The sequence below is a fragment of the Pelophylax lessonae genome (genome assembly GCF_965119305.1).
Source record: "Pelophylax lessonae genome assembly, chromosome: 7".
NCBI lineage: Eukaryota > Metazoa > Chordata > Amphibia > Anura > Ranidae > Pelophylax > Pelophylax lessonae.
Genome location: NC_138774.1, coordinates 67,882,876 through 67,907,118, shown reverse-complemented (window position 1 = coordinate 67,907,118; position 24,243 = coordinate 67,882,876). Strand labels below are relative to the sequence as shown.

Here is a 24,243-nt window from a genome sequence, read left to right as displayed (position 1 = left end):
TCGCTTAAAAGCTTTGCTGGGGGGCAGTAATGGACTTGATGCAACAAGGAGTGGTAGTTCCCGTTCCTTGGACAGTTTCAGGGGTTCTATTCGAACCTGTTCACAATGCCCAGGAAAGAGGGCAAGGTGCGTCCAATTCTGGTCTTGGGAGAGATGGAGTCCATCCAAACAGTGGTGGCCTCCCTGCATCAGGGGGATTTCCTGGCGTCCATAGACATCTAGGATGCCTATCTTCATATCCCCATCTTCGCAGGACATCAGCGTTTTCTTCGCTTTTCCCAAAGTTCATCCCTGGTTCCCACCAGGAGACTGAACTATCTGGGCCTAAATTTGGATACATCCTTGGCAAGAGTGTTTCTCCTTGCGGAGAAACTCCAGAAGATTCAGTCAACGATTCGGATGTTGCTGTCCGTCAACTGGCTGGGACTGATGGTGGCCTCCTTAGAGGCAGTACCGTTCGCCCAGTCTCATACCCGAATTCTCCAAGAGGAGATTCTTCTCAAATGGAATCGGAATTCCGATTCCCTGGACAATCGGATCCGGTTAAGCGAGCGGACCAGGGAGTCTCTGGTCTGGTGGCTTCGGTCTCCGATGCTCAGCCAGAGGAAGTAATTTCTTCTGATAAACTCCAGGTTACCGATAAATGTGTTGGAACTGAGAGCGATCAGACTTTGTCTGATTTACTGGACCGAGCAGCTCCAGGGCAGCCCGGTTCGGATCCAATTGGACAATGCCACGGTCGTGGCTTATGTCAATCACCAAGGGGCACCAAGAGTGCCCTGGCGGCCATAGAAGTGGCCAGCATTCTTCATTGGGCGGAACAGTTGTTCCAGCTCTTTCCGCGGTATTCATTCCGGGGGTGGAAAATTGGCAGACAGATTATCTCAGCCGTCAGATTCTGGATCAAGAGGAATAGTCTCTTCATCCAGAGGTATTTCACCAGCTGTGCCTCCATTGGGGCACCCCGGATGTGGATCTGTTGGCATCTCGGCTCAACAGGAAGGTGCGGAGGTTTGTAGCTTGCGCCCGCGATCCTCTAGCGGACGCAGCAGACGCGCTGATCGCCCTGTGGGGGCAGTATCAGCTACGGTATGCCTTCCATCCTCTCAAGTTACTGCCAAAACTTCTTCGCAGGATAGAGATGGAGGGAATTCCAGTTATCCTGGTAACTCCGGACTGTCCTCGTCGAGCCTGGTACGCCGATTTGGTCTGGCTGGTCGCGGACGCTCCTTGGAGACTTCATCTCAGGGAGGTTCTGCTGTCTCAGAGACCGATCTTCCATCTTGCTTTACAATCGCTGGCTTAACGGCCTGGCCATTGAGACCCAGGTGCTGAAGGACAAGGGATTGTCAACTTCAGTTATTCCTACTCTAATTAAAGCAAGGAAAGTGACTTCCAGAAAGGTCGATCATCGCACATGGAAGTCTTATATTGCATGGTGAATCCCTTGGATTTCCTCCACGTTCTTATTCGGTGATCCGAATCTGGGCCTTTCTGCAACAGGGGGTTGAGCAGAAACTGTTCTTGAGCTCTATCAAGGGTCAGGTTTCAGCGTTAGCAACCTTCTTTCAGAAACCTTTGGCTACTCATTCCTTGGTGCGGAATTTCATCCAGGGGGTGCGGCACCTGGCTCTGCCAGTGCGCGCGCCCTTACCGCCCTGGGATCTTAATTTAGTGTTGTCGGTTCTTCAGAAACCTCCCTTTGAAAAGATCAGGGAGATTCCCTTGCTTACTTTATCCCAGAAGGTGGCCTTCTTGGTGGCCATTACTTCTGCACGCAGGGTGTCAGAACTGGCCGCATTATCTTGTCGTTCCCCATATCTGGTGGTTCATAGGGATAAGGTGGTTCTTAGTCCGAATCCATCCTTCCTTCCTAAGGTGGTTTCAGAGTTTCATCTGAATGAGGACATTGTATTGCCTTCCCTGTGTCCTAAGCCCAGTCATCCTCGGGAGTGTGCGTTACATTCCTTGGATGTGGTTCGGGCAATCAGGGTACACCTGAAAACTACGGACTCGTTTCGTAAAACGAATTCACTTTTTGTGATCACGAATGGCCCCAAAAAGGGGTTGCCTGCATCTGACGCGACTATCTCCAAATGGATCAGACAGACGGTGGTACAGGCTTATTCTATTAAGGGTCGGAATCCTCCGTTCCCTGTTAAGGCGCACTCCACTCGGGCGCTTAGTGCTTCCTGGGCCTTCCGCCATCAGGCGTCAGTGGTCCAGGTTTGCAAGGCAGCTACCTGGTCGTCGGTTCATACCTTTACAAAATTTTATAAAGTTGATGTGATGGCAACGTCGGATGCCTCTTTTGGCCGCAAGGTTCTGCAGGCCGCAATTTGAGGAGACCGTTGGTCTACCTCGAGGGTTTTTCCTGTTGGGAGTCTCATCTGTTTGACTGATGAGCCTTTAAGACTTCTAGTCGGCACCAGTTGGGCCTTCTAGATTGGTCTTTGATTTCTGTTATCCCACCCCTCATTTGTGGCACTGCTTTGGGACGTCCCGATTTGATATTAATCAAGACTGCGTCTGTCAACGAGCGACAAAGAAAAATGGATTTTTGTAAAATCTTACCGTAAAATCCTTTTCTCTTAAGCTCATTGACAGACGCAATACCCGCCCCTCTACTTTTGAGTTGGGATGGGTCAAATTCTCTGACACTTCTTTGTGACATAACTGACTTCCTGTAGCAGGGAGGGAGAGGATATACCCTCTGGGACTGCCCCTAAGGTGTGGCCAGAACGTTTTCCTTCTGCCTAGTGTCCTAGGCAGTATAACCCGATTTGATATTAATCAAGAGGACTGCGTCTGTCAATGAGCTTAAGAGAAAATGATTTTACGGTAAGATTTTACAAAAATCCTATTTCTATTACAGTGCCTTGAAAAAGTAGTCATACCCCTTGAAATTTTCCACATTTTGTCATGTTACAACCAAATAAAAATAATTGTATTTTATTGGGATTTTATGTGATAGACCAACACAAAGTGCCACATAATTGTGAAGTGGAAGGAAGATGATAAATGGTTTTTAAGATTTTTTAGAAATAAATATGTGAAAAGTGTGCCATGCATTTGTATTCAGCTCCCCTGAGTCAATACTTTGTAGAAACACCTTTCGCTACAATGGGGATGTCTCTACCAGCTTGGCACATCTAGAGAGTGGGATTTTTTGCCCATTCCTCTTTGCATAATAGCCCAAGCTCTGTCAGATTGGATGGAGAGCATCTGTGTACAGCAATTTTCAAGTCTTGGCACAGATTCTCAATTTGATTTAGGTCTGGACTTGACTGGGCCATTCTAACACATGAATATGCTTTGATCTAAACCAGAGATCTCCACACTACGGCTCCGCAGTTGTTGTGGAACTACACATCCCACAAGGCATTGTAAAACTCTGACATTCACAGACATGATTAGGCATGATGAGAATTGTAGTTCCTGAACAACTGGAGGGCCATAGTTTGGAGACCCCCTGATCTAAACCAATCTATTGTTGCTCTGGCTGCATGTTTATGGTTTTTATTCTCCTGGAAGTCAAACCTCCACCCCAGTCTCAAGTCTTTTGCAGACTCTAAGAGGTTTTCCTCTAAAATTGCCCTGTACTTGGCTCCATCTATCTTCCCATCAACTCTGACCAGCTTTCCTGTCCCTGCTGAAGAAAAGCATCCCCACAACATGATGCTTCCACCAACATGTTTCATAGTGGGGATGGTGTGTTCAGGGTGATGTGCAGAATTAGTTTTCCGCCACACATAGCATTTTGCTTTTAAGCCAAATAAATTCAATTTTGGTTTCTTATGACCAGAACACCTTTTTCACATGTTTGCTGTGTCCACCACATGGCTTCTTGCAAACTGCAAACAGGACTTCTAATGGCTTTCTTTCAACAATAGCTTTCTTCTTGCCACTCTTCCATAAAGGTCAGATTTGTGAAGTACACAACTAATTGTTGTCCTGTGGACAGATTCTCCCACCTGAGCTGTGGATCTCTGCAGCTCCTCCAGAGTTACCATGGACCTCTTGGCTGCTTCTCTGATTAATGCTCTCCTTGCCTGTCAGTTTAGGTGGATGGCCATGTCTTGGTAGATTTGCAGTTTTTCCATACTCTTTCCATTTGGGATGATGTATTGAACAGTGCTCTGTGAGATGTTCAAAGCTTGGGATATTTTTTTTATGACCTAACCCTGCTTTAAACTTCTCCACAACTTTATCCCTTACCTGTCTGGTGTGTTCCTTGGCCTTCATGATGCTGTTTGTTCACTATGGTTCTCAAACAAACCTCTGAGGGCTTCACAGAACAGCTGTATTTATACTGCAATTAAATTACACGCAGGTGGACTATTTACTAATTAGGTGACTTCTGCAGGCAATTGGTTCCACTCAATTTTAATTAGGGGTATCAGAGTAAAGGGGGCTTATTACAAATGCATGCCACACTTTTCAGATATTTATTTGTAAAAATTTTGAAAACCATTTATCATTTTCCTTTCACTTCACAATTATTTGCCACTTTGTTGGTCTATCACAGTGATGGCGAACCTTGGCACCCCAGATGTTTTGCAACTACATTTCCCATGATGCTCATGTACTCTGCAGTGTAGTTGAACATCATGGGATATGTAGTTCCAAAACATCTGGGGTGCCAAGGCTCGCCATCACTGGTCTCTCACATAAAATCCCAATAAAATACATTTAGGTTTTTGGTTGTAACATGAGAAAATGTGAAAAATGTTAAGAGGTATGAATACTTTTTCAAGGCACTGTATATGAGGAGAACCATAATGTAGGACCACTATGCGTATTGAGGCCATATCACTAACAAATAAGGGTTCCCTGTCTCTCTCATCTCCATTTTAAATGCAATTTCTGTAGTAATACAACATACTAATTACATTTATAAAACTCCTATAGAGGTTTCTTTATATGCATTCATATTCCCACATACAAGTAGAGGTGTACCGAACTGTTCGCCGACGGACAGTTCCCGGCGAACTTAGCATGTTCACGTTCGCCGCTGCGGGCGAACATATGCGATGTTCGGTCCGCCCCCCTATAATACATCATTGAGGCAAACTTTGACCCTGAACTTCACAGTCAGCAGGCACATTTCCAGCCAATCAGCATACCTCCCTCCCACACCCTCCCACCTCCTATAAATAAGCAAGGGCAGCATCCATCTTACATCATTCTGAAGCAGTGTGTGTAGTGAGAGTAGGGAGAGAGCTGCTGCTGCTGCTGCTGCTGCTGTTAATAGCTAGGGACAGTTGTTAGTCAGTGTTCCTGGTCTTGCTAGTCAGTGTTCTTGGTCCACTACTGCTGTAAGGACAGCATCCTGACAGCACCCCAAAAGCCCTTTTAAGGGCTGGTAATTGAGGATTTTTTTTATTTATATATGTATATATCTAGTGTCCCCAAAAGCCCTTTTAAGGGCTGGTAATTGAGTTTTTTCTTTTTATATATATATATATATATATATATATATATATATATCTATTGTACACTGCAGTTGCCTGCCCGCTGTGTGTGAGGGGCCACAGACCCACCACAGATGCCTGCCCGCTGTGTGTGAGGGGCCACAGACCCACCACAGACTGTACTGTGTGCACACCACACTCATTTTGGGTGGCACAGGCACAGTACCTTGCATTTTAAAAAATATTTTTTTTTTCCTCTGTCATAATTGCAGTGAGTGCTGTGTCAGGTCCACAGAGTGTACTGTACCCACTGCAGTGCACTGCCCACCACTGATATATATACGGTGGCACAACATCTTGTTGCAAATTGAAAAAAAAAAATTTTTATTATTGCAGTTGCCTGGGCTGCCAGTGACTGTCAGGTCCACAGAGTGTACTGTGCCCACTGTAGTGCCACTGCGTGCCCACCCACCACTGATATATATACGGCGGCACAGCAGCTTGCAAAGTAAAAATATATATATTTTTTTATAATTGCAGTTGCCTGGGTGCCAGTGACTGTCAGGTCCACAGAGTGTACTGTGCCCACTGCAGTGCCACTGCCCACCCACCACTGATATATACGGTGGCAGGCATGACTTTTTTTGGATTAGTGTCTGGGGGGGTCTAAAAAGCGTACCTGTGAAGTTTCAGCTCTGTAGCATGTCCAGAACCAGAAAAAAAAGATCATATAGGTGTAAAAGGGGTTCCCACCATCCCTGCTCTACTGAAATATTATCTTTTTTTCTGGTTCTGGACATGCTACAGAGCTGAAACTTCACAGGTACACTCTTCACAGGTACACTTTTTAGACCCCCCTAGACACTAAATCACACAAAGAAGTCCTTAAAATTGTCATTTTTGATAGAGAGCCAATTATTGGAAAAAAAAAAAAAAAAAAAATTTAAAAAAAAAAAAACTTAAAAAAAAAAAAAAAAATGTCTTTGTATTTATTGTCTGGGGGGTCTAAAAAGCGTACCTGTGAAGTTTCAGCTCTGTAGCATGTCCAGAACCAGAAAAAAAGATCATATAGGTGTAAAAGGGGTTCCCACCATCCCTGCTCTACTGAAAAATGATCTTTTTTTTCTGGTTCTGGACATGCTACAGAGCTGAAACTTCACAGGTACACTTTTTAGACCCCCTAGACACTAAATCACACAAAAAAGTTCTTAAAAATTGTCATTTTTGATAGAGAGACAATTATTGGAAAAATTAAAAAAAAAAAAAAAATTTTCTTTGTATTTATTGTCTGGGGGGTCTAAAAAGTGTACCTGTGAAGTTTCAGCTCTGTAGCATGTCCAGAACCAGAAAAAAAATAGAATTAGGGTTAGGGCTAGGGTTAGGGTTTGGGTTAGGGCTAGGGTTAGGGTCAGGGCTAAGGTTAGGGTTATTTTTAGTGCTGAGGGTTAGAGTTAGAGGGGTAGGGCTACTAACTCTAACCCTAAGTATCTCACCGTAACCCTAACCCTAGCCCCTAACACTAAACCTAACCCTAACCCTCTAACCATAACCCTAACCCTCTAACCTTAACCCTAACCCTCTAAGCCTAGGCCATAAAAATAACCCTAACCCTAGCCCTAACCCTAACCCTAGCCCTAAGCCTAACCCTAGCCCTAACCCTAATTTGTAATTTTTTCTGGTTCCGGACATGCTACAGAGCTGAAACTTCACAGGTACACTTTTTAGACCCCCCAGATGCTAAATCCAAAGACATTTTTTATTATTTTTATTTTTTTTTAATTTTTCCAATCATTGGCTCTCTATCAAAAAGGTCAATTTTTAATAACTTTTTTTTGTGTGATTTAGTGTCTGGGGGGGGGGGGTCTAAAAAGTGTACCTGTGAAGTTTCAGCTCTGTAGCATGTCCAGAACCAGAAAAAAAATAGAATTAGGGTTAGGGCTAGGGTTAGGGTTAGGGTTAGGGTCAGGGCTAAGGTTAGGGTTATTTATAGTGCTTAGGGTTAGAGGGTTAGAGTTAGAGGGGTAGGGGTAGGGCTACTAACTCTAACCCTAAGTATCTCACGGTAACCCTAACCCTAGCCCCTAACCCTAAACCTAACCCTAGCCCTAACCCTAGCCCTAAGCCTAGCCCTAACCCTAATTCGTATTTTTTTCTTGTTCTGGACATGCTACAGAGCTGAAACTTCACAGGTACACTTTTTAGACCCCCCAGATGCTAAATCCAAAGAAATTGTTTATTTTTATTTTTTTTCCAATAATTGGCTCTCTAACAAAAAATTACAATCTTTAAGAACTTTTTTTGTGTGATTCAGTGTCTGGGGGTCTAAAAAGTGTACCTGTGAAGTTTCAGCTCTGTAGCATGTCCAGAACCAGAAAAAAAATTAGAATTAGGGTTAGGGCTAGGGTTAAGGCTAAGGTTAGGGTTATTTTTAGTGCTTAGGGTTAGACGGTTAGGGTTAGAGGCGTAGGGGTAGGGTTACTAACTCTAACCCTAAGTATCTCACCGTAACCCTAACCCTAGCCCCTAACACTAAACCTAACCCTAACCCTAAACCTAACCCTAACCCTAGCCCTAACCCTAATTCTTATTTTTTTCTTGTTCTGGACATGCTACAGAGCTGAAACTTCACAGGTACACTTTTTAGACCCCCCAGATGCTAAATCCAAAGAAATTGTTTATTTTTTTTAATTTTTCCAATAATTGGCTGTCTAACAAAAAATTACAATTTTTAAGAACTTTTTTTTGTGTGATTCGGTGTCTGGGGGTCTAAAAAGTGTACCTGTGAAGTTTCAGCTCTATAGCATGTCCAGAACCAGAAAAAAAATTAGAATTAGGGTTAGGGTTAGGGTTAGGGCTAGGGTTAGGGTTATTTTTAGTGCTTAGGGTTAGACGGTTAGGGTTAGAGGCGTAGGGGTAGGGTTACTAACTCTAACCCTAAGTATCTCACCGTAACCCTAACCCTAGCCCCTAACACTAAACCTAACCCTAACCCTAAACCTAACCCTAACCCTAGCCCTAACCCTAATTCGTATTTTTTTCTTGTTCTGGACATGCTACAGAGCTGAAACTTCACAGGTACACTTTTTAGACCCCCCAGATGCTAAATCCAAAGAAATTGTTTATTTTTATTTTTTTTCCAATAATTGGCTCTCTAACAAAAAATTACAATCTTTAAGAACTTTTTTTGTGTGATTCAGTGTCTGGGGGTCTAAAAAGTGTACCTGTGAAGTTTCAGCTCTGTAGCATGTCCAGAACCAGAAAAAAAATTAGAATTAGGGTTAGGGCTAGGGTTAAGGCTAAGGTTAGGGTTATTTTTAGTGCTTAGGGTTAGACGGTTAGGGTTAGAGGCGTAGGGGTAGGGTTACTAACTCTAACCCTAAGTATCTCACCGTAACCCTAACCCTAGCCCCTAACACTAAACCTAACCCTAACCCTAAACCTAACCCTAACCCTAGCCCTAACCCTAATTCTTATTTTTTTCTTGTTCTGGACATGCTACAGAGCTGAAACTTCACAGGTACACTTTTTAGACCCCCCAGATGCTAAATCCAAAGAAATTGTTTATTTTTTTTAATTTTTCCAATAATTGGCTGTCTAACAAAAAATTACAATTTTTAAGAACTTTTTTTTGTGTGATTCGGTGTCTGGGGGTCTAAAAAGTGTACCTGTGAAGTTTCAGCTCTGTAGCATGTCCAGAACCAGAAAAAAAATTAGAATTAGGGTTAGGGTTAGGGCTAGGGTTAGGGTTATTTTTAGTGCTTAGGGTTAGACGGTTAGGGTTAGAGGCGTAGGGGTAGGGTTACTAACTCTAACCCTAAGTATCTCACCGTAACCCTAACCCTAGCCCCTAACACTAAACCTAACCCTTAAAGCCCAGTTCCTGTCCCATTTTGGTCGGTTCTGGTCTGTTTGCGGTTGTTTGCGGTGCGTTAAACGGAGAGTTTGGTCTGTCACTGTGAAGCGGGCGTAACCCTTACACTACCTGATCGATACAACATCATACCTGATCGTATACACACACTGGATGTTTTAAAGCACGTTATTCCAAACAATTTAGGAATGTTAGGCGATTTATGCCCTTTATGGAATAAAACCCGACTCTGCGTCAACTACGTAATTTTCCATGGGAGTTTTGCCATGGATCCCCCTCCGGCATGCCACAGTCCAGGTGTTTGTCCCCTTGAAACAACTTTTCCATTACTATTGTGGCCAGAAAGAGTCCCTGTGGGTTTTAAAATTCGCCTGCCTATTAAAGTCTATGGCGGTTCGCAATGTTCGCTGGTTCGCGAACATTCGCCGATGTTCGCTTACGCCATTCGTGAACGGCGAATTTTATGTTCGCGACATCACTACTTACAAGTACCACCATATTTCAAAGAAACTCTGGGCCCCCTGTGCTTTTAGGTCCAGCAACAGTCACCTAGGCTGCTATTGGCTATAGCTTTGTTCTTAAATGTGAGTTAATACTTAAACTTTGCAATGTCTCAATGAAGCGGGCAACCTCCTTTGTTCACAATGCAGTAGAGCAGTTACTTGACACAGAATCTGAAAGTTAGTGGAGATAATTGGAGTAGCAATGCCCACTATAGTGATGATTTCTAGTTTCCATGTGGAACCCACAGGTATGGCAGAAACCGTACATATTTGCATAGTTACAATAGACGAGCTTGGACCAAAGTAAAACATTGCCATAGCTGGAATTCTTCTTCAAGGTTTTCAGTATGTGATTTCTTCTTTGCCCACAGGAGAAGGAAAATCCCAACACAGAGTTTCACTTTGAAAACTTGTTCGTCACTGTGATGAATTTATTTTTTGCCGGCACCGAAACCACAAGTACAACAATGAGATTTGCTCTGAGGATTTTTCTCAAACATCCAGACATCCTAGGTATGAGAGGCCTTTTAAGTTCTAATTATCGTCCTATGACTGATCTTGCTGCAATTGCCAAATGCTTAAAGCAGACCTTCAGTCATTTTTTCATCCTACCATCTATTAAATCCTCTGCCCTTGTTGTTTTAACTTTAGATAATAAAACATTTTTTTCTGCCAGAAAATACCTTATACAGCCCACTCCCTCTTGTCTGGTAATTTGCCTAGGGTAATGACATCATGTACAAGTCTCTCTTTCACTCTCGTGAGAGTTTGCCTGCAAGAGAGGGGGGGGAGGAGAGTGGAGGAGGGAGTCAAAGGAGAGCCAAGGAGAGCTGCAGCCTTGGAGGGGCCTGGATGAGGGCAGAGATAACAGGAGACTGCAGAGATCCATGTGTATTCATTGAGAGAACAGAAATGTGCAGGCAAGCAGTGGTGTGAGTGTGTCTGTCTGTATATATGTTTATGTGTGTCTGTATAAATGTACTGTATGTGTGTATATATGTGTATGTGTGTCTGTATATTTGTATATGTGTGTGTCTGTATATAAAGTATGTGTGTGTGTGTCTGTGTGCCTTTGTGTGTCAGTGTAAATCCCAGGAAGTGAACAGGCAGCAGCTGCCCACAGTTAAAATGGCTGCAGCCAGACTTAGTGGAGAAGGTTTTCTGCAGCATATTTGGCAAGTACAGACCAGAAGAGGTATTATATGAGTACATTACAATTCAGCTCTTGAGTCACGTTTCCATTATTTTGAAGGAAATGCCCAATCTGTTGCAAAAATCCCAAATTTCCGGTGTGATGGCTGTGGATGCACTGGGCTTGAAAAGTAAACTTTTCTTCCTAACAGAGTTGTATAAAGTACTCAAAACCCATACTTGAGTAAAAGTACAAGTGCTCGATCAAAAAGTGACTTGAGTAGAAGTACTAAAGTATTCAACATTTTTTGTACTTAAGTATTGCAAGTAGTTTTTTTTAGAAATGTTGCTATTCAAGTACTGAAAGTAAAAGTACCAGTAGTTTTGAAAAATAAATTGCTACTCAAGTACTGAAAGTAAAAGTACAAGTACTGTGTTATGTAGTTATTAAAGAAAGAAGTCAAAAGTTTGAAAATCATATTGTTTTTTATTATTTCAAATGCAGCTTTTATTTATACATACAGTAGCTTTTATTTTCGTATGCGCTGATAATACACATGTTTTGAGCTTCATGAAACCTGCCATCTACTGTTGCGGCAGTGGTAATTTTTATAATTGTAACGAGTAACTATGCAGCACAAAAAAATATCGGAGTAGAAGTATTGAAATCATTGAAAAAATGTAGTGAAGTAAAAGTGGAAGTAGGAGAAAAAAAATTCTACTCTAGGAAAGTACAGATACCGCCTTTCGGTACTTAAGTACAGTAGTGAAGTAGTTCTACTTAGTTACTATACATCTCTGCTTCCTAAATATCTGTTCATCTCTTCTCAGATAAAGTCCAGGGAGAAATAGAGCAGGTGATTGGCCCAAATCGCAGTCCATCTGTGGAAGATAGGAGCAAGATGCCATTTATGGATGCCGTGATACATGAGATACAGAGATTTGCTGATATTGCACCACTAGGAGCACCTCATGCAGCTGCTAAAACCACCAGATTCCGAGGCTACACCATCCCAAAGGTTGGAAGAATTATTTTTTACTTCTGCAGTTATTTGAGTTTGAGGTTATTCCTGAATTGCAAAGCCCATGGTGTAGGCTACTTGCAGAAAACATTATAAAGGGAGCCCTATGGCATACCAACACACTGGAACAGTATATTGTAATGGTCACTATTTTTATTAAGACCAAAATCAAAACCAGTTCCTTGGTGAGCTCAGGAGACTGCACTGTGGAAAAACTGCGCAGTCAACAAATTTCATGCGATTGCTATAGTTGACTACAAAAAGACAAGCATTGGCTCTGACAGGACATTGTGCTGTGATTGGCTAAAGCATACAGGTCAGGTGCATGCTTTGGCCAATCACAAGCACTTAATGCACTGCAATCACACAGTGCATTATGGGGCGCTCATCAGCGAGGGAACTTGCCCCTGTGCGCCCCGGGTGTTCGTCAAACACCCGATGTTTGACTTGAATATCAAGCCCATCACTAGTGCTGGCCACCTAATCTTTTTTTTTTTTCAATAAATTTTTATTGATTTTCCATCATTATACAATATACACCAAGAGAGCGCCAAAAGAAAAATAAAAGCAAAAACAGGTATATAGACAATATATCTACCAAAGTGTGAACAAATACATACCCAAACTTATATATAAAAAAAAAAGGGAAAAAAAAGGGGGGGAGGGGGGGGGAGGGGGGGAAAAGGTTCCAGTGTGTCTTATTATGGATACTTAAACCTATCAAACTTACCCTAACCCTTAAATATATCTGACATTGGCGACGGGGAGGTAATAACATGCAGTCGTACCATATATATTTTCCATTACTATCTAAAGCAGGTTTTCGTCCATATTATGGGGTAGTCATTAACTTTGATTGCAAGTTATTTTTATATTCTCTCCATTTAGCCCAGATTTTTTTACCTCTATCTACCCAACCCCTCGAAATATGTGTGAGGTCCTCCATCAAAGCCACTTGCTCAACCTTTCGACACCACTGGCGGAATGTAGGTGGTTCCGGGTTTCCCCAACTGCCTGGTATCAAGGCCTTCGCTGCATTGAGTAAATGGGGTAAAATAGAGTGTTTGTATGATTTCAGTGATTTTGCTGTGCAATGAAAAAGAACCGTCCAGGGGTCTCTCGGTAAAGGTGTACCTGTTATTTTCGTAATGGCATCCAATATATTTTCCCAATATGTTTTTCATGCTGAGCAGGCTATCAACCCATAAAATAATTCAGTAGAATGGATTACTCACTGTTTTCTATGCTGTCTCTTTCTCCTTATCTCGATTTAGGGCACAACCGTCTTCCCACTTTTGACTTCAGTCTTAAGGGATCCAAAATACTTTCACAACCCACATGTGTTTGACCCAAGTCGTTTTCTGGATGAGAACAGCCGATTTAAAAAAAATGAAGCTTTCTTGCCATTTTCTACAGGTATGGCTACTATTGAGGGGAAAAGTTCCACAAAAGTATGTAACATTAGTAAATGCTAAACCATAAAGCATGGGACCCCAAACTTCATAAACAAAGGGCCGGTTTACTATCCCTCAGACATAAGAGGGGCCAGCCTGTGGGAGTAGAAAATGTCCTGGTGTTGGTAACAATGCCCCATCATTGGTGTCAGTGGGCAGAATAGTGCTCCATCCTTGGTGTCAGTGAGAGGAATAATGCCCCATTATTGATATCGGTGAGAGGAATAGTGGGCCATCTTTGGTATCAGTGGGAGGAATAGTGCCTCATTCATGGTGTCCATGAGGGAATAGTGAGCCATCTTTCGTGTCAGTGAGAGGAATAGTGCCTCATTCGTGGTGTCCATGATGGAATAGTGAGCCCTCCTTGGTGTCAGTAAGAGGAATGGTGCCCCATAATTGGTATCAGTGATATGAATAGTGCCTCATTCTTGGTGTCTATGAGGGAATAGTGATTCATCTTTGGTATCAGTGTGAGGAATAGTGTTTTATTCTTTGTGTCAGTGAGAGGAATAGTGCCCTATCATTGGTGTCAGTGAGAGGAATAGTGAGCAATCTTTGGTATCAGTAAGAGGAATAGTGAGCAATCTTTGCTATCAGTAAGAGGAATAGTGAGCAATCTTTGCTATCAGTAAGAGGAATAGTGGCTCATTCGTGGTGTCCATGAGGGAATAGTGAGCCATCTTTGGTATAAGTAAGAGGAATAGTGGCTCATTCGTGGTGTCCATGAGGGAATAGTGAGCAATCTTTGGTATCAGTAAGAGGAATAGTGGCTCATTCGTGGTGTCAGTGAGAGGAATAGTGCCTCGTTTGTGGTGTCAGTGAGAGGAATAGTGAGCAATCTTTGGTATCAGTAAGAGGAATAGTGGCTCATTCGTGGTGTCCATGAGGGAATAGTGAGCCATCTTTGGTATCAGTGAGAGGAATAGTGTCTCATTTGTGGTGTCCGTGAGGGAATAGTGAGCCATCTTTGGTATCCGTAAGAGGAATAGTGGCTCATTCGTGGTGTCCATGAGGGAATAGTGAGCCATCTTTGGTATCAGTAAGAGGAATAGTGCCTCATTCGTTGGTATCCATGAGGGAATAGTGAGTCATCTTTGGTATCAGTAAGAGGAATAGTGGCTCATTCGTGGTGTCCATGAGGGAATAGTGAGCCATCTTTAGTATAAGTAAGAGGAATAGTGGCTCATTCGTGGTGTCCATGAGGGAATAGTGAGCAATCTTTGGTATCAGTAAGAGGAATAGTGGCTCATTCGTGGTGTCAGTGAGAGGAATAGTGCCTCGTTTGTGGTGTCAGTGAGAGGAATAGTGAGCAATCTTTGGTATCAGTGAGAGGAATAGTGAGCAATCTTTGGTATCAGTAAGAGGAATAGTGGCTCATTCGTGGTGTCCATGAGGGAATAGTGAGCCATCTTTGGTATCAGTGAGAGGAATAGTGTCTCATTTGTGGTGTCCGTGAGGGAATAGTGAGCCATCTTTGGTATCAGTAAGAGGAATAGTGGCTCATTCGTGGTGTCCATGAGGGAATAGTGAGCCATCTTTGGTATCAGTAAGAGGAATAGTGCCTCATTCGTTGGTATCCATGAGGGAATAGTGAGTCATCTTTGGTATCAGTAAGAGGAATAGTGGCTCATTCGTGGTGTCCATGAGGGAATAGTGAGCCATCTTTGGTATCAGTGAGAGGAATAGTGCCTCATTTGTGGTGTCCATGAGGGAATAGTGAGCAATCTTTGGTGTCAGTGAGAGGAATAGTGCCTCATTCGTGGTGTCCATGAGGGAATAGTGAGCCATCTTTGGTGTCAGTGAGAGTAATAGTGCCCCATCCTTGGTGTCAGTAAGAGGAATGGTGCCCCATTATTGGTGTCATTGAGAGGAATAGTGGGCAATCTTTGGTATCAATGCGAGGAATAGTGTCTCATTCTTTGAGTCAGTGAGAGGAATAATGTCTCATTCTTTGTGTCAGTAAGAGGAATAGTGCCTCATTCTTTGGTGTTAGTGTGAGGAATAGTGAGCCATCTTTGGTATCAGTAAGAGGAATAGGGCCCTCTCATTGGTGTCAGTAGGAGAAAAAGTGCCCCATTGTTAATGTCAGTGGGAGGAATAGTGCCCCATCATTGCTGTCAGTGGGAGGAGTCGTTTCCCATCATTCAGCTTCGGGTGTGGCTGCTGGAAGGTTCTCTGGCTGTGTGTCTGTTGCTGCTCCAGGTGATCTGTGTAAGAGGGTGTGAGGTGAAATCCCTCCCAGCTCTCCTGGCCCCCTTCTGGGGAAGCCATGGAGGCCAGCAGGGCCTCTCCTGCTGGAGGCTCTCAGACATCCCCTGGGCGGATGGATGGCACCCCTGCTCCTGTGCAGCCCGTGGTTGGTGATCTCTCTGCACCTGGTGAGGATGAAGATGCTGGATCCATTCGGGAGCGAGTGGTGGCCGGGATCAAAGTCCTCAATAAGGAGAGAGACAAGCTCTACAAGCTTAGAGCAGATTTAAAGCGCCTGAGAAAGCAGCGTGAAGGCTTGTTCAGCAAGAACCGTGGATCAATGGATTCAGAGGTCCAATTAGCGAAAGTCCGTGTGGATCATCAAGAAACTATCGTGGCCATGATGGAAGGCAGGGATGGTCCCTTCAGGGAGAAGTTTTGCAATGAACGGAGGTTTGCAAAGATGGAGGTGGAGGAGGAGACCCCCGGTTCTGACCCCCTTCCCCCTCAAGGTGAGGTAAGCAGCCCATTGCCATCTCAGGGCTCAGGAGGCATGTTGAAAGTTATACAGGTAATGGAGTCTCCAATGCAGGAAGATCAGCTGGTGTTTGGTGATGTGGAGGACTTACCTGAGAGTGTGCCTGATAAAGTAAAGTATATAAAGCCCCAGCTTACAGATAAAACAGTTTTTGTGCCTTTTAGCACCTTGCCTAATGATGGGTTTCCTAATGACACTCAGGGTGATTCCCCTATGCTCAGCAATGTTGTGCCTGCTGCTGATGTCTCTAAACAGGAAAAGTTGTGTTTAAAAAATGACATTTCTGCTGAAGAACCACAAAACCCAGAAGAGCCGATTAACCCCCCTTCTGCTGAGCTTAAAACTATTTCAGTCACTGTTGAACAGGACTCTACAGCGCAGCAGCAGGAAACATCTGGTACTGCATCAGAAACAGTTATCCCTAATAACATTGCAGGCATGGTGGATCCCACCATTATATGTGGAACTGATAATGCTGCTTGTTTAGGCCAAGCTGGTAAAAATAATAATAGTAGTGTACCTGATAATGTGACATCAGTGTGGGGTCTTGGCCCTAATAAGCCTACATTTGCACAGGTGGTAAGCTGTGCTCCTGGCAATATCACCAAGCCAGGGTTACAATCAAGGAGGAGCTCTGCTTCTAATCAGGGTTTTCCCTCGCGGGCTGCCACTATGAGCACCATTGGATCTGGTATTGGATCTATGGCTTCTGCTGGGGGTCCAAGGCGGAACGTAGTCCTCCTTAAATGGGAAGGTGGTGCAGTCCCTCTAGCAAGGCGTATGGTGGTGGACCTGATCTTAGATATGGGTTTTGGGGCTAATGACCTATATGCCCTGATACATGTGGCTGGAAGCCGGGAATACACAGTTAGTTTCACCAGACCAGAGGGTCTTGACTTGTTCTGGGAACGATATATGGCTCGGTGCAGGTCAAGACCCGAATGGGAAGGTCTGGTGCCAGTGGCAGTTTCCCAAAGGTCAACAGTGAAGAAAATTACTATTGTCCTTACAAATGAGAGTGTTCCTGCTCGGGACTTAGAGGTCTGGTTGAGAAATTATGGGGATGTTTTGACCAGGCCGGATAAAATTCATGATGAGCGTGGCATCTGGACCGGGGGTTGGTCGGTAACGGTCAGGTTGGCTAGGGATGGGAATGTTGTCCGTCACCTGCCCTCCTCTGCCTTTATAGGGAGGGATAGGATGACCATTTTTTATCCCGGTCAGCCAAAACTGTGTCACCGCTGTGGAGAAAAGGGGCATTTTAGCTCCTCTTGTTCAGCTCTGATCTGTTCAGTGTGTCGGGGGCAGGGTCATGTGGCCAGGGACTGCACCCAGGCGATAAGGTGCAACCTGTGCCTGCGCCTTGGCCACCCCTACAGCCGATGTCCTGAAGCCTGGCATAATATGGATAGAGAGGTGATAGATGATCTGTTAAGGCTGGACAGGATGGAGGATGAGGCCCCTGTTGTACCACCCTCCTCTGCGGTGACTGACCCCCCTGGTCTTGTGCAGGATCCCTCCCTAGTCCCTGAGCCCACCCCTCCTGTATCTGTAAGTTTTCCTTCTGTGTCTGTCCCTGTGTCCCCCCAGCCTACTGTACCGGCTCCTCTTGTGTCAGAATCTGCCAAGTCTGTGCCCCCCAAGTCAGTTATTCCCGATAAAGCTTCCCTTCCTAAGTGTGACCTTAAAGAAGCCCCCCACCCACCAGGAGTGGTAGAGGGTACCAAAAAGGGTGCTGCTGCGGCTTCCTCTGTAAAGAAGTCTTCTGTGAAGACTTCAAAGAAGAAGAAGAAAACAAGAGATGAAAGCATCTCTGAATCTGACCTTCAGTACCTGGAGGAGAGAAGGAAGGTTGTGAGGCGGAAGAGACAGACGGTGAGGACGGAACAGGGACAGGATGCCTCAGTGACTGTCTCCAACCGTTCTAGGGCTTCTGCTTGGGATATCTCCTCATCTGGGGATTCTTCTGAGCAGAATTCAGAAATTGAAATGGAGTTGGAGGAGGCTTCAAGAAAGAGAGAGGCTTCTGGTGATGAGCAGCAGAGGGGAGCTAAGAAGCAATCCACCCAATAACCCAAATGGCGGTTCCCCCTCCGTTAAAAGTGGTGACAATAAATGTCGCCAGCATTAAGTCGGTAAGAGCTCGTTCTATGGCCTTCTTTTTGTTCAGCCAATTAGATGCTGAAATTTTATTTTTGCAGGAGACTAGGCTCACCTCCTTGGCAGATATTCATATGGCCAAGAGAGAGTGGAGGTATGGTCCATCTTACTGGTCTCTTGCGGCCGAGCCTTACGGCGGGGTGGCGGTGTTGTTTAAAACCGGCATGGTAACTGTCCGGCGGGTTATTGAGGTGGAGATTGGGAGATGTATGGTCTTAGACGTTCTTGTGGGAGGGCAGGACCTGCGCCTAATTAATATCTATGGGCCGCACACAAAGTGGGACAGGAAATGCCTTTTTACAAGGATCAAGCCATTTCTTTTTACATCCCGGCAAGTGGTTTTTGGAGGTGACTTTAATACTGTGACTAGGCCCAAGGACAGGAAGGACTTCAATGACCGGCTGGGATATGATAGCGTTTTTTTAAATAGTATGGTTAGGGATGCTGGTCTTGTGGATGTGCACATTAAGCACCTCCCGGATGACACAGGGTTCACCTTTCATCGAGGTAATAGTCAGAGTAGGATAGATAGGTTTTTTTTGAAGGAGGCCTCTGCTTTCTCACCCCCAGTGGTGCAGGCGGTGGAGTTCTCTGATCACTGTATGCTATCTGTGGTCTTGAATGCTTCAGATTTCCCTCAGAGGGGCAAAGGCATCTGGAGATTAAATTCGACTCTCCTTGAGGAAGAACATGTTAGACAATCCTTTGAGGAATTCTTTCAGGCACAGGTGACCATCCTGGACTTTTGTAGCAGCAAGGCTGAGTGGTGGGAGCTGACCAAAAAGAGGATTGCTGGATTCTTCAGGGGCCTAGCCAATAAAAAACAGTTTAATAGATACATGACCTACCAACGTTTGCGGAGGAAGCTGGATATTCTTGTCTCGAGAGGAGGAGATCCTGGGGCAATCTCTGAAGTGAAAATCCTCCTCAGGAAGTGTCAATATGACCGGCATACCTCTTTGGTTCTGGAGCGGGACTATGGGAAATACCACTCGCCTGACCCTTACCAGAACTGCAAACAGGGTGTAGCTGTTAAGATGGTCGTTGGCCTTAAGGATAGTACAGGTTCCTTGACAAAGTCCAGGTCAGGGATCCTGGAGGTCGTGAGGTCTTTTTATGCTGAACTTCTTGGGAGGAAGGAGCTTGACCGAGACAAGATGGAAAGCTTTTTGGACTCTATTCCAGGTCTAAATGGTGGAGATGTCCCTTTGATGAATTTGACAGAAGAGATCACAGTTGAAGAGGTGACGAGGGCAATTGAACAGCTTGCCATCAAGAAGTCACCTGGACCGGATGGTCTGACGGCTGAGTTTTACAAAGCCTTTAAGTCTATTCTGGCCCCACATTTGGTAGAGATTTTTAACAGTTGTCTTGCTGAGGGGGTGCTTCCCCCTTCCATGAGACACTCAGCTGTGATTCTTCTTTCAAAAGGTAAAGATCCTTCGATGATTGAGAATTGGCGCCCCATCAGCCTTCTCAATGTCGATAGAAAGGTGCTGGCGAAGATACTTTTCTGGCGCCTATCGGCAGTAGCAGAGTCTTTGCTTTCTCGCCATCAGCACTGTTCGATCCAGGGTAGGAGCACCTTCACAGCGGTTTTAGCTGTCCGGGAGGCCTTGGAGCAGTGCAGGGCTGCAGGCTGGGGAAAGTATCTACTGGCATTGGATCAGGCAAAGGCTTTCGATCGTGTCAACCATGAGTACCTGTGGTTGCTCTTTAGTAAGTACGGTCTGCCGGGTGGTTTTGTCGATTGGTTAAAAGTTTTGTATAAGGGGGCAGAAAGCTTCCCTCTTGTTAATGGTTGGGTTGGACAGTCCTTTAAGGTTGGTTCTGGGGTGCGCCAGGGTTGTCCGCTGAGTCCCCTGCTCTATGTGTTTGCAATCGACCCCTTCATCAGGAGGCTAGAGAGCAGCATGTTGTGTGGGGTACCAGTGGGAATCCCGGGTGAGCCGCCTTTGAGGGTTGTTGCCTATGCGGATGATGTGTCAGTGATTGTCACTGGGACAGATGAAGCGGAGGAGGTGGTCTCTCTGACATCACGGTACTCTGAAGCATCAGGCTCCAAGATCAATCAGGAAAAGAGTGAAGTTTTTTGGATGGGAAAGGAAGGTGAGGGGTTTGATCTCCCGGACACTTTTCCAGTGCCCCAGGAAAAAATTAAGATATTAGGCATTGAATTTGGACCTGGCGATTATGGCCTCAAAAACTGGGAGGGCAGGCTGGAAGTTGCCAATACTAAGGTGGTCAGCTGGAAGAGATGGAAGTTATCTCTGAGGGAAAGGGTTGATCTGATTAAGACTTACCTGATACCGATCTTCTTGTATGTCAGCCCTGTCTGCATCTTGCCAGTGTCTCTCTATGCTAGGATCTATAGTGTGTTCTTCCAGATGCTGTGGGGGAACAGACTGAACCCCATCAAGAGGAATGTCACCTATCTATCCAGGAGGGAGGGTGGCTTAGGTATGGTCAACCCCGTTCTTTTCTTTTCACTGCTATTTCTCAAGTTTAACATTGGTAGTATGCTTGCAGTGGAACCTCCTGGATGGGCAGGCATGTTTAGATCTTGGTTTAGGCCTTTTCTGCGACTTTGGGAAGAAGGTGGCCAAGTGAAGAATCTCAGGGGTCATCGTGGTCAGCTCCCAGCCTATGTCGCTCCGTGTCTGAAGTTGCTGCGGCAGTGGCGACTGTCGGCTGAAGATCTCAGATCCGCTCCGAGGAAAGTCCTTATGAGCCGAGTCTTGAGTGAAGTCTTTCATGACCCACTGGCCTTAAGGGATTGCCCAGGCCCAATTTTGAGGGAAGGGTTAAGATTGATTAATTTGGCTAGAGTCCCCCTTAAATTCAGGGATCTGGCCTGGTTGTGCTTCCACGGGAGGCTCTATGTTCGGGGCAATTTGAAATTCCGCAGTGGGATGGATCGTGGTTGTCCTCGGGAGGAATGTGCAGGTGAGGAGGAGACTATGGACCATTTTCTGCTTCGTTGCCCTTTTAACATAGAGGTATACAAACAGGTTGGGCGGGCCCTCGGTGTTCCTTTCCTCTCCAGGCTGGGTTATGCTGAGTGGGTGTACGGAGCATTCAATACTGGTGGGGGCTTTTGTTTGGATACACTTTTTTTAGTTAGTTTAGTAGTCCATTATTACACATGGAACGCACGGTGTCAGGTCACCCTTCGGCGTAAAATCCTTCCTGTTCAGGTGGTGGTGTGTGACATTCTGCATGAGGTGGGGAAGATTCGGGCGCTTGAGAGAGACAAGTGGGGTCAGAGGGCTTGGCTGAAGGCGTGGAGGGGTTTCAGGCCTCCCTGACTGCCAGGAGTCTCTTTCCCGGGTGTGGCTTTCTGTCTCTTATCACCCTAGATTTTTTCTTAATGCTCAGTTTTTGATAAATGGCTGCATACATAGGTGATGGGTTGTGCCTCTTAGGCCCTCTCTGCTGCTTTATGTAAATAGTTTTCTAAGAATGTTGGAAGTGGATTATGTATATATTGTATATATTCTGCACATGGATGTGAATTCCTTTGTTTTTTTTTTTTTTTGTTGGAATATTGTACTATAGTTCTGTTTTTTACTTTTGTATAAAATATGTTGCTTGATTCTTTTCAATAAAAGATCAATAGTGCCCCATCATTGCTGTCAGTGGGAGGAGTCGTTTCCCATCATTCAGCTTCGGGTGTGGCTGCTGGAAGGTTCTCTGGCTGTGTGTCTGTTGCTGCTCCAGGTGATCTGTGTAAGAGGGTGTGAGGTGAAATCCCTCCCAGCTCTCCTGGCCCCCTTCTGGGGAAGCCATGGAGGCCAGCAGGGCCTCTCCTGCTGGAGGCTCTCAGACATCCCCTGGGCGGATGGATGGCACCCCTGCTCCTGTGCAGCCCGTGGTTGGTGATCTCTCTGCACCTGGTGAGGATGAAGATGCTGGATCCATTCGGGAGCGAGTGGTGGCCGGGATCAAAGTCCTCAATAAGGAGAGAGACAAGCTCTACAAGCTTAGAGCGGATTTAAAGCGCCTGAGAAAGCAGCGTGAAGGCTTGTTCAGCAAGAACCGTGGATCCATGGATTCAGAGGTCCAATTAGCGAAAGTCCGTGTGGATCATCAAGAAACTATCGTGGCCATGATGGAAGGCAGGGATGGTCCCTTCAGGGAGAAGTTTTGCAATGAACGGAGGTTTGCAAAGATGGAGGTGGAGGAGGAGACCCCATGTTCTGACCCCCTTCCCCCTCAAGGTGAGGTAAGCAGCCCATTGCCATCTCAGGGCTCAGGAGGCATGTTGAAAGTTATACAGGTAATGGAGTCTCCAATGCAGGAAGATCAGCTGGTGTTTGGTGATGTGGAGGACTTACCTGAGAGTGTGCCTGATAAAGTAAAGTATATAAAGCCCCAGCTTACAGATAAAACAGTTTTTGTGCCTTTTAGCACCTTGCCTAGTGATGGGTTTCCTAATGACACTCAGGGTGATTCCCCTATGCTCAGCAATGTTGTGCCTGCTGCTGATGTCTCTAAACAGGAAAAGTTGTGTTTAAAAAATGACATTTCTGCTGAAGAACCACAAAACCCAGAAGAGCCGATTAACCCCCCTTCTGCTGAGCTTAAAACTATTTCAGTCACTGTTGAACAGGACTCTACAGCGCAGCAGCAGGAAACATCTGGTACTGCATCAGAAACAGTTATCCCTAATAACATTGCAGGCATGGTGGATCCCACCATTATATGTGGAACTGATAATGCTGCTTGTTTAGGCCAAGCTGGTAAAAATAATAATAGTAGTGTACCTGATAATGTGACATCAGTGTGGGGTCTTGGCCCTAAAAAACCTACATTTGCACAGGTGGTAAGCTGTGCTCCTGGTAATATCACCAAGCCAGGGTTACAATCAAGGAGGAGCTCTGCTTCTAATCAGGGTTTTCCCTCGCGGGCTGCCACTATGAGCACCATTGGATCTGGTATTGGATCTATGGCTTCTGCTGGGGGTCCAAGGCGGAACGTAGTCCTCCTTAAATGGGAAGGTGGTGCAGTCCCTCTAGCAAGGCGTATGGTGGTGGACCTGATCTTAGATATGGGTTTTGGGGCTAATGACCTATATGCCCTGATACATGTGGCTGGAAGCCGGGAATACACAGTTAGTTTCACCAGACCAGAGGGTCTTGACTTGTTCTGGGAACGATATATGGCTCGGTGCAGGTCAAGACCCGAATGGGAAGGTCTGGTGCCAGTGGCAGTTTCCCAAAGGTCAACAGTGAAGAAAATTACTATTGTCCTTACAAATGAGAGTGTTCCTGCTCGGGACTTAGAGGTCTGGTTGAGAAATTATGGGGATGTTTTGACCAGGCCGGATAAAATTCATGATGAGCGTGGCATCTGGACCGGGGGTTGGTCGGTAACGGTCAGGTTGGCTAGGGATGGGAATGTTGTCCGTCACCTGCCCTCCTCTGCTTTTATAGGGAGGGATAGGATGACTATTTTTTATCCCGGTCAGCCAAAACTGTGTCACCGCTGTGGAGAAAAGGGGCATTTTAGCTCCTCTTGTTCAGCACTGATCTGTTCAGTGTGTCGGGGACAGGGTCATGTGGCCAGGGACTGCACCCAGGCGATAAGGTGCAACCTGTGCCTGCGCCTTGGCCACCCCTACAGCCGATGTCCTGAAGCCTGGCATAATATGGATAGAGAGGTGATAGATGATCTGTTAAGGCTGGACAGGATGGAGGATGAGGCCCCTGTTGTACCACCCTCCTCTGCGGTGACTGACCCCCCTGGTCTTGTGCAGGATCCCTCCCTAGTCCCTGTGCCCACCCCTCCTGTATCTGTAAGTTTTCCTTCTGTGTCTGTCTCTGTGTCCCCCCAGCCTACTGTACCGGCTCCTCTTGTGTCAGAATCTGCCAAGTCTGTGCCCCCTGAGTCAGTTATTCCCGATCAGTCTTCCCTTCCTAAGTGTGACCTTAAAGAAGCCCCCCACCCACCAGGAGTGG

General features: G+C 45.4%; 1 protein-coding gene across 2 annotated transcripts in view; it reads left to right on the top strand.

Annotated features, from left to right (window-relative positions):
- LOC309559474 (cytochrome P450 2C8-like) overlaps nt 1-24,243 on the top strand; it is a 105,555-nt gene that overhangs the window by 74,490 nt on the left and 6,822 nt on the right. For both annotated transcript variants that reach the window (XM_082262747.1, XM_082262746.1), the window contains exons 7-9: nt 10,160-10,301; nt 11,751-11,938; nt 13,216-13,357. In XM_082262747.1, the coding sequence (XP_082118873.1) occupies nt 10,160-10,301; nt 11,751-11,938; nt 13,216-13,357 (472 nt within the window). The remainder of the gene's footprint in view (nt 1-10,159; nt 10,302-11,750; nt 11,939-13,215; nt 13,358-24,243) is intronic.